Source organism: Anopheles aquasalis, chromosome 3 (assembly GCF_943734665.1).
Source record: "Anopheles aquasalis chromosome 3, idAnoAquaMG_Q_19, whole genome shotgun sequence".
Lineage (NCBI taxonomy): Eukaryota > Metazoa > Arthropoda > Insecta > Diptera > Culicidae > Anopheles > Anopheles aquasalis.
The window spans coordinates 21,219,096-21,229,095 of record NC_064878.1 but is presented as its reverse complement, the minus strand read 5'-3'; the positions used below and the strand labels follow the sequence as shown (position 1 = coordinate 21,229,095).

The following is a 10,000-nucleotide window of genomic DNA, read 5'->3' as shown; positions in this document are numbered from 1 at the left end:
CGGAACTGGAAGGTAAAGGTAAGTCATTAGACAATAAATGAATATGATAGCAGTTTGCGCTCTTCTCGTACACACCTGTTCATGCGTTAGCCTTTGTTCGGTCTTCACCGGTGGCTGCTGCTGTGATTGGCCACTCTGTGTGGTGGAGGTCGTGCTCTGCGCTACGGACACATTGCCACCGCTCGAGCTTGATGCTCGCGAGTTGCTCTTGGCACTGCTGATGAGATTCCCATTAGCGTTGCTGTTGTTATTGAGCATGTGATTCTGCTGCTGCTGCTGCTGATGTAGTTGTTGCTGTTGTTGCTGTTGCTGCTGTTGCGGTTGTAGCTGTTGATCTGCACCGATCGTGCTACCGGCTCCCGTCGAACCGCCGGACGGTGATGGCATTTTTGGATGATGGTTCGGATTGTGGTTGTGATGATGGTGATGATGATGGTGATGATTCGCCATCTGGCTGTTGGCTCCTATAGGACCACCGGGCACTTGCATCTGCTGTTGTTGTTGATGCAGGTGCTGCTGCTGCTGCTGCTGTTGTTGTTGTTGTTGTTGTTGTTGAGGATGATGATGCGGATGGTGATGGGATACCGCATTGTGCAATCCGGTCGGTGACATTTGTGGTCCGATTTGCTGCGTGTTTGAAGGAGTTTGTCCACTCGGTCCCATTATACCACCACTGCCACCAGCAACCCCATGCGGATGATGCTGATGGTGATGATGATGGTGGTGTCCTGCGGGTGTCACTTGGTTACCATTCGACGCATCTCCCAAAGGACCGTGACTGGTGGGCTGCGTGCCTTCCATTCCACCAGCCATTGGGTGTGATTGTCCTCCGAGTGAACCACTCGGTCCTGGTGCTGTCGGTTTGCTATGTAAAGCCGGTGGTTGGCCGCTGGCCTGACCAGCGCCATGGAAATTATTGTTCGTCATCTGGTGGGGATAAGCGCCATGAGGATTGTACCGCTGGATACCATCGGATCCGGTTGGAGAGGATTTCTGCGATCTGGGAACAAAAATAAGAGTGAGAAAAAAATTAAGTCAAACAAAACATTCATATAATCGAAAAAGAAAAGGAAAGTTTATCTTTAAGATCTCTCCATTTGATCAATTGATTCCATAAACCGCGATATATGGTTTGTTTAATCAAGGAATCATTAATGTACGCGACTCACTGACTGCCGAAAGTAAGCAATCAACCAAATTGCAAACTGTAAAGACCCAAGGGACCACCGCTCGGTACATTGTTCGACATCATGTTGACACCGAGTATGTGCGACGCGTCCGTTCATCTAACGAAGCGTGGTTCAGCGAAAGTAAATATTTGCCCAAAACCTCGCCGTCACACCTCAGCGGGAACCGATGATACCACACATTCTATCTGCACCTGCTAATGCCGGCATAACAAACACCACCGCGCGCCAATATTAACCCCTTTCCCCCTGTAAACTAAAAGCAATTCACCGGGAAAACCTTGTCAAAAATTTTGGTTAACCATGCTCGGTTTATGGTAAATTGCGGTGCGTGTGCAACAATCCCTTCGTTCGACTTGCTTGCTGGGAACCCTCCTCCTTTTGTTCTATCTGGCTAACGGTGGTCCATTATTCATTCACCACAACCCGTGCGTGGCCACAACCGAGTGTGACGTGACGGCAAAAGGGATTGATTGTTGGTCTCCCGCTGCTGCTGCTGCTGCTGCTGGCGTCACCTGGCCACAAATCAATAGAACGCCACTTTCCATGCCAATCGAGAAACCCATTTTTTGATATTTTTTTTGTGCAAAACCGAGAAACAGGCATCGTTTCCTATAGACCAGAGTGTTGCGTGGGCCGTGATCACGGAAATGGAAATGGAAATGGAAAACGAGCAGTACAGCTGCAGTGGACCGACCGCTGGGGACGAAGAGCGAAGCTCAAGCTGCGTTGCAGTTGATTGCACATCAATGCTGTGTTGTGTCTCTGTGGCTGGTGGTGCTGCTGCTGCTGCTGCTGCTGCTGCTACTGCGGCCGGCTTCTTGCCCTGGCTTCCACTTTCCGTGTTTCATGGTTCGATAGGTTCATCGATTCTCAATTAAAACACACCCCCACAATACAAAAGGCTCGGTGCAAGTAAACAAGAGCTGACCGGGAAAAAGAACTATTATTAGAAGGGAAATGGAATTACATACAGATCCGTTTCGTTGGTAGGTGGCAACGTTTTACCCTTTTCAGCTAGGCGTACTCTATGTGCACGATTCTTCCGCACAACCAGAAGGATAATGGGAAAAGTTTTCAAACACTACGCACTGATACGTGTAGGAAGGGAACACAAAATGGCATTTTAGATTGAACATTGCACCATGTATAGCTCATGCATTGCGTTTTGTCGATGTTATAGCAACAATTCGATTTCGAACCCCTTTGAATGTGTTATCTACTGAACTATATTTACCATGTTAATCTTTCTTGATTGATTTTTCGAAAAGAACTGTAGTGCATGTCAATAAGAGACACTCGCATAAGTGTTAAATTCAGGTACAGAAACATATTTGATTTGATTGAATTTTCTTTGTCAGAAATCTTTTTAGCTCCAGTACACCCTCATTGCATGAAACGAATATGAAGGGACTTACGTCAAACAACTTAAACGAACAGTCAACTATCGGCTGCTCAACAATTATGTGGTGTATTTTCAACCACTTTTGCCAGTTTTTATGCTTGTTTGGCATTAATTTCAAATGGTTTGAAACAAAGACCAAACCAGAATTGTGTATCTAGGCGTTTTTCATCAATTTTTCCTTATTTTTTTCTTATTGTTACCATTTTCGAATCCACTTCAATAAATTCAACGAATATAGTTGCCCAAGCGTGTAAGCTTCATCCAATAGTTTTGATAAACGATTTCTTGTTTTAATAAACCATTAAAGCGAATCCTAGAAATTATAAAAAAAAGTTATAAAACATTGAAACCTTAAAAACATAAGATTGTAATAAAATAAATTAAAAATAAAAGAGCAAAACGAATTTGTATGTAGAAGATAAAGCATATAACTTTCACGTGGCCAGTGTTCACATATAATTCAAACAGGATGTAAATCGAAATACGCATTTCAAATCTATAGACGAAAAGGGTCAATTTTTTTGACTCGTGCTTACGATCAATAAAGTCATTTCTGACCCGGAAAAAATCCGAAATATCTTCACGATTCGCTCCTACCGTTAGCTGCGCCCAGTGCAATATGCAGACGAACACGCGCGTACCAACCGATCCGGCATTCTACGGCGATTGGATGCAAATTAAAAGTATTTTCAAAGCGCGTGGTTCAATGTTTCTTTCACCGAAGAAGAAACACCCAAAAAAGGGATAGAGCACATACCGAACACAGTAACACTACCACGGTAACGCAATCGATAGGGTTTATCCGTTTGTTTGCTTTCATCAACCGTGGCCAGCAAGTAAGTAAGCAAAACAACCATTCGACCATACCACAGCCAGCCAGCCCGCCAGCCAGCCAGCCAGGGGCGGGTATAGGAGTCTGTGTTTCAACGGCCGTTACCGGTACAACACGTGACCAGAAACCGATAGCAGTCTTTTCCCTCGAACCCGGATCGATCGCCCTGACTGCCCTGGGCGGTGTTGTTACGTGCGTTACGTAGAGTGCCATCTGAAGACGATGGCATCCAGCGTTGGGCAATGTCGCATTCCAAGCGTTTAGATAATGAAACCCAAACTTTATCGAATGGGAGCACGACAAGCTACCGTTTTGTTTACACTTAAATACCCAGCTGCGGCACCCCGGCGGTGGTGCTCTGCACTCTCTACTATCTCTACTCGGTCGACCCTGAACGCGGTGACAAGGAAGGTGGCCGATGGCGGTGGGTTTTGTCGCAATCGCGAGCGGCCCCAAGCCAACGACCATGACGACGACGACGACGACGGTGATCAGCCGCCAGCCAGCAGCAGTAGCAACACACCGGACCGGAGAATGTGGCCGGTTTTTCGGGTATGCGCGCCATAGACCGTGACCAACATTCGAAGTTCAAACAAGTGAAATTGTCACGCACATTCGAAGAAACCTGTTCGACGGATGGCATCGTGACAAACGTGCCCCACCCGCGGTCGCTTCTTTGAGCAATCCGGCAACATTAGCACAAAAACGCTAGCATGGAATGGAACATTTGGATAGCGGGCGGCTTAGGTGGTCACTAATTTAATTATACAGGAGCATTAGGACCACGCGGCAAAGCCCTCTTCGGAAGCTTGATGGTGATGTGTTGTTGCAGAAACAAGGAGTGCCATGAGCCACCGTCAATCACTTGTCTACAGCGAGACTGCTGTCGAGGAGGATGGGCATTAGCAACGATACCAGCGACCAGCGATGCCCCCCTGGTGGTGCTTCCGGTGCATTCCCGTTCAGGGTTCGATGCGTTCCAACAACCGCATGATGTTGATCATTGCCTACGACCCAACGAACCAACAATCTCAGCCCCTGTGCCACCGTAAAGCATGCAGCGTGAAAGAGCTGCCTAGCTGAGAGAAGGTGCACGGGATGCGTTGTCTTTTCGTTTTATCTTCGCTCGTTCGCGTTCGTTGAAAGTAAACAACAGGAAGCCGTACCAGGGCGAAGAGAGAGAGAGAAAAAAGTAACGGAAACCGTTGCCAGATAGCGCAAAATCCAACAGATCCAATGAACATCCCAACGGCTGTACGCTTGAGGCAAAGAGACATGGAAAAGAAAAAGACAAATCAGTGTTTGGAAATGTTTGAAATTGTCAGAGCAAAGTTACGTAGTTCGGGCACGGCCGTGCAGTCGCGAGACGACGAGCTGGCGCAAGGGTTGTGTGGTTCCACAGTGCGTTCATCACATTGCTGATGGGTCTGTGTTCTACTTCCGCGGTCTTTTCTTGCACGATCAGATCTGGAGCAAATGTGGATGCATATCTTTGCCACCCTGTAGCTCCGCGGAGAGGGAGATGAGGACGCTGCTGGCACATGGCTAGACAACTTTACTTCAGCTTCACCCATACACGGTGAACCGAACACGAACGTAGAGCAGCAGCATAGCTCATCGAAGGGAGCACACGGCAGGGATCGGCAGAGAGGCGCAGTGCAAGATAGAGAAGCCAAAGATAAAGGTGCAAACATAGCAGTGCAACTTGGCAGAAACGGTGCATTCCAGTAAACAGACATTGGAAACGCACTGAATGCTACGATGATGTCTTGCTGCATGTTGCTGGTGCTGCTCTTTCAAAGAAGCAAAACCGATTAGATTACTTTCCATTCAGGATACAAAAGATTTAAAATAAACTAAAAAAGATAGATAAATATTTCAAACAAATGAATAAGAAACATTCATAAGCTTTTGTACTGATTGTCGCTATATCCGATTCGACAACAAAATAATTCAGAAAAAAAAAGAGCAAGTATGTTTTATCAAAGTTCACTGATCAGGAACAGCATTTTGATGATTTAAACGAAACAAATGCCAAAAAGAAACTTTAAAGGGCAAAACCAAAACCATCAATCTTTCATAATCCCCTTGGACGGACTTTTTCGTTCTTTTAAGTTTAAACCTTTTTCAAACACTAAACCCCAAAGCATGTTGGAAAAAAATGTTTCAAAAACAAACTGTATGAAAAGCCTCCCGGCCCCACGGCTTACCGGTTATGATAGAGTGAGGATGTTTCCGTGAGCACGCTGACCGGATTGGATAGATTCCCATTCGAACCACCGTTTCCATTTATAGATGGGCCCGAGGTGTGACCACTGTTGGCCAGCATTGGGCCGCCATTCATGTAAGGTGCCATCGTCTGGCCAGTTCCGGCTGTCGTCTGTTGCTGCTGTTGCTGATGATGATGCGGGTGTTGGTGAGTTTGTGGATGTTGCTGCAGGTGTTGCATATGTTGTTGGCCACCGGAATTAAGCATATTCGTTTGCTGTTGCTGCTGCTGCTGCAAATGTTGATGGTGTGGATCAAAGTTGTTGTTAAAGTTGCTTTCCAGCACACTTTGGGCGGACGGATTGGCCGCAAAGTTTCCTCCAGTGCCCGGCGGCGGTACAACGGCGCCCTTGGGGAAGCTGTTGTTATTCATCATCATCGTCATCGCTCCGGGATAGGGCGATTGGGCGCCACCGAGTGTGTGTGGTTCTTCCGGTACGGATGGTGGCACATTGGTGTTGGCACGTAGATCCCCACGACGGATTCGCGGTGGGCTCGAACTTCTCAGCGAGTTGGACCGCGCCACGTTGGATGTTTTCGGTAGGATGAGCTTGCCGGGATCGGCAGCACCGGCCACTGTGCCAGGTACTCCTCCTCCTGGAGCCCCAGGGCCGACTGGTGCGACGCCGCTGATCCCCTGGCCGTGTGGACGTACGATCGTCTTCAGATCCAGTATCTCGGTCGGCGTGATCTCGGACGGATCTACCAACGGTAGCGGCCGGTTCGAGGATTTCAGGATCTGATTGTTGCCCACGATGGACGCCCATTGCAGTGGCAAACCGACGTAGCGGCCCTCGCGCTTGTCGAACCCCGTGTGCACCCGATGCTCGAAATTGCTCGGACACGAGATTTGTGGCTTTTTCTTCTTCTTCGAAAACATGCTGCCGTTCCCCGTCGGTGTGTGTTTCAGCAGCGGTCAAAGCAGCACTTCACTAAAATGGCCCCCCTCCGCCGGCCAAGGACACGGACAATATTTTCTTGGCGGATTTTTGTCGCGAAAAACTTCACTCACTGGCCACAACAACAGCACAAGCAGCGATCGCCTTTCATACGCAAGCACTTCACTTCACAGGCTGCTACGATGACCAAAACGGAACCCCTACGCGCTAAGCCAGCTCGGATGAAACCAAAATTCCGCACGAAACCGAGAGACGCCCGTCGCCGTGTCGACACACACAGAGAGGTTTTGTTTTTCACACACCACGCATTCCAACGAAAGCACGTACTCCGCGGGGCCTCGCGGTGTCAACAGAGTGGCGAGGAGATCTTCACGCAAGCCAGAGCGCGCCCGTTACAGGTTTCACCCCGCGCCCCCTTCCACCACCGTCACCAGCACCACGCAGATCGCTTCCCGTTTTCTTCCCGTTTTCACGCTGTCAAATGTCGCCGCGAAAGCAAAACGATCGAAGACACCAAAAGAAGGGGGAAGGCTTTTTGCTTCCAACAGCAGAACGACCGAACGGCGCTTTATCTGACCACTTCTTCAACGTCGCGGCTTTTACAGTACCTTCGTGCACGGAATTTCACGATTTAACAAAACCGTTCGCGATCTTTTGCAGGAAAAATTGAGGAAAACACGCACGACACGCACGGGGCAGCAGACGATCGCTTGGCTCTCCCCATATAACCAGCTAACGATCGGAAATCCGAACGCCCATTCGGTTGCGCGGGCATTCCAGCACTGCAACGGCACCGAGAAAAATCGCATCGAATCGAAAGGCATCGAATTATCGAACCAACAACGGGTTACACGGTCGAAAACTAATCGTAAACGGAAAAGTGGATGTCCTTGTTTTGCGTTTCGTATAAAAAAGAACTCAAATAAAATTGAAATTGTTGAGTCCTATAAGCGTTTGATAAAGTTCAGTTTCAAGAGTTTCGAAAAATCACCGCCTCCTCGAAAGGAAAACACAACAAACTCTTTGGTCGAAAGGGAAACATAAATTTTCCCCCCAAAAATGGGTTCCTCCAGTTCCGACAGTGAATCGTACCGCAGGCAAAGGAAACACAAGAAAAAGGAGAAAAAATCTAAGAAAAGTAAAAAGGAAAAGAAACACAAAAAGGAGAAAAAACATAAGCGCCAAAAGCGCTCCTCATCGTCCAGCAGTTCCGACAGTGGAAGCGATGCCTGGGTCGAAGCGTTGCCGGCGAACAACCGTGCACCGAGAACAGATTCCCCGCCTCAACATGCACCACCGGTGAAACTGGAGCGAGAAGATTGGATGAATTCCATGCTGATACCAACGTACAGCAAAGAACCTAAGAAGGAGGAAAGCAAAGCGGCGGTGGCCGCACGAGAGCAGTACGATCCGAAAACAAGTGTCCGGGAGTTAAACCCGCATTGGAAGAACGGTGGCAGCGGGTTGCCCAGCTTTCGGAAGCCCACAAACGATGAGGACGATGACCATGACTACCCGCGGCATGGGCGAAAGGAGGAATACAAACCGGCAAGCCGCGTAGCTGCAGCTGGTGGATGGAAAAAGGCATCAAATGATGCCCCAATTCCGAAACAACGTGAACCACTACAGGATACTGGTGAAGAAGTACGTTCCAGCGACAAGCCTTCCACGACACCGCAGCCCGAAACGCGCGATGAACAGTTCCTGACGGATCAACAATTGAACGATTTGGGAGCAAAACTTATTAAAGCTGAACTTTTAGGTAACACGGAGCAGGCCGAGCGTTTGCGAGATCAATTGGCCAAAGCAAAAGCCTATCGAGTGGAAGTGCAGTCAAAGAAACCGCAAGAACCACCATCTAGACGCAGACCAATCGATGAAGAAGAAACAATCACTTATACCGCCAGAAGGTCGACTGGCGAGTCACAAAGACACGCTGAAAAGAAACAGAAACGATACCAACAAAACCTACCACCGGGACCGGATCTTGCGGATAAGTTTCGCTCGGAACGGCATGACAATGCCAGCATGGATGCTCAATTCTTTAAGGTTTCGGCAAAGATGGGCGAAGGCAAACGTCTCGAGAACATATTTGATCATCAGAAGGCATCCTCATCGGCTGGGGATGCTGACGCATGCGAAGAACGGTCTGTACGCGAAATGAACCAAATGAGCAAAGCACAGGCCGACTGCGAGAGATGCCTTAACTCGGGCCGATTCGCCCAGGAACAGCTCATATCGATGGGCAAAAATGTCTTCCTAAGCATACCGACGTGGAGAGCTTTGCAGCCGAAACACTGTTTCATTGTGCCAGTGGGCCACTATCCCTGCTTAACGCAGGTGGATGAAGATGTGCACCGGGACATCGTGGACGTTTGCAAGGCGCTTGTGGCAATGTTCCGAAAGCATCAGATGGAGGTCGTTTTCTTCGAGACGGTCCGTTACCTAAACCGCAACCCGCACATGTACATCCAGTGTGTTCCGGCAAGGAATTACGAGATGGCACCGTTCTACTTTAAAAAAGCGATACTCGAATCCGAAACTGAGTGGGCCATGAACAAGAAGCTGCACAACGTGGACGGTTTTAACGTGCGGAGGATCATACCGAAAGGTTTGCCGTACTTTTGGGTAAATTTTAATCTCGAGAATGGATTTGCCCACGTCATAGAGGATCAGGAAGAGTTTCCAGTTACATTTGCCACGGTAAGCGTCATGGAATCCATCGTCATCGTAATCCACGGGGCAATCGTTTAATCGTTCTTTGATTCTCTCTCTCTTTGGTTAGGAAACCATCGCAGGAATCTTGGGCTTGGATACACGCGAATGGCGCAAACCACGGAAGGAGATGAATCCGGCGCAGAAAGTCGCTGAATTTAAAAGGTGGTGGCAGGAATTCGATAGCGTGCTAATAAAAGAGTAGTTTCGATTGCCTACCGGTCGTTTTAAAAGAGATCGTTGCTGGGTCTTTTTTTTATTGACGGATAAATTGATGGTCCTCGTTGACGTTCAGGATAGCTGTCAGGGTTTATTTTGCAAAAATCTAAACAAAAGAAATCGGAAGGATGCTAGGCGGAGTTTTCTAAAAAGTGTTTAGCTTTCCAGGAGCAGGAAACCCCCTAAAAAGATATCTGTTATAGCGTGAAAACATCGCAGAAAATCAGCCAGGACCAGGTAGAAACACCATGACGATCTACAACATGTACATCTTCGATAAACTCGGGACGCTGCTTTACTACGGCGAGTGGAACCGCTTAAAACAATCCGGCATCACGAAGGACGAGGAAGCGAAGCTCATGTACGGGATGCTGTTTTCCATCAAATCGTTCGTCAGCAAAATCTCACCCATCGATCCAAAGGAAGGCTTTCTTTATTACAAAACCAACAAGTATGCGCTCCACTATCTCGAGGT

General features: G+C 48.2%; 3 protein-coding genes across 3 annotated transcripts in view; 2 read left to right on the top strand and 1 right to left on the bottom strand.

Annotated features, from left to right (window-relative positions):
* The window catches only part of LOC126577470 (serine/threonine-protein kinase PAK mbt), a 9,962-nt gene extending 2,574 nt beyond the window's left edge, over positions 1 to 7,388 (bottom strand). The window contains exons 1-3 of the mRNA XM_050239127.1: positions 5,635 to 7,388; positions 76 to 1,000; positions 1 to 5 (exon numbers count right to left, since the gene is read on the bottom strand). The exon at positions 1 to 5 is cut by the window's left edge and continues 116 nt beyond it. Of these exons, the coding sequence (XP_050095084.1) occupies positions 1 to 5; positions 76 to 1,000; positions 5,635 to 6,572 (1,868 nt within the window). The 5' untranslated portion in view covers positions 6,573 to 7,388. The remainder of the gene's footprint in view (positions 6 to 75; positions 1,001 to 5,634) is intronic.
* Positions 7,389 to 7,613: 225 nt separating this feature from the next.
* Positions 7,614 to 9,541, top strand: LOC126575011 (CWF19-like protein 2 homolog). Its single transcript, XM_050235486.1, has 2 exons — positions 7,614 to 9,294; positions 9,377 to 9,541. Exons 1-2 carry the CDS (start codon positions 7,651 to 7,653, stop codon positions 9,509 to 9,511), a joined length of 1,779 nt encoding a protein of 592 aa, XP_050091443.1. The 5' UTR covers positions 7,614 to 7,650; the 3' UTR covers positions 9,512 to 9,541.
* Positions 9,542 to 9,758: 217 nt separating this feature from the next.
* The window catches only part of LOC126578227 (40S ribosomal protein S19a), a 2,799-nt gene continuing 2,557 nt past the window's right edge, over positions 9,759 to 10,000 (top strand). Inside the window, exon 1 of the mRNA XM_050240577.1 lies at positions 9,759 to 9,917. Coding sequence (XP_050096534.1) covers positions 9,774 to 9,917 — 144 coding nt within the window. The 5' untranslated portion in view covers positions 9,759 to 9,773. The remainder of the gene's footprint in view (positions 9,918 to 10,000) is intronic.

What these genes read in the sequence shown, in the direction of transcription:
- LOC126575011 (XM_050235486.1), top strand. Translation starts at nt 7,651, where the DNA reads ATGGGTTCCTCCAGTTCCGACAGTGAATCGTACCGCAGGCAAAGGAAA. An exon ending in TTCCAGTTACATTTGCCACG is followed by an intron (nt 9,295 to 9,376) that starts GTAAGCGTCATG and finishes CTCTTTGGTTAG; the next exon opens with GAAACCATCGCAGGAATCTT.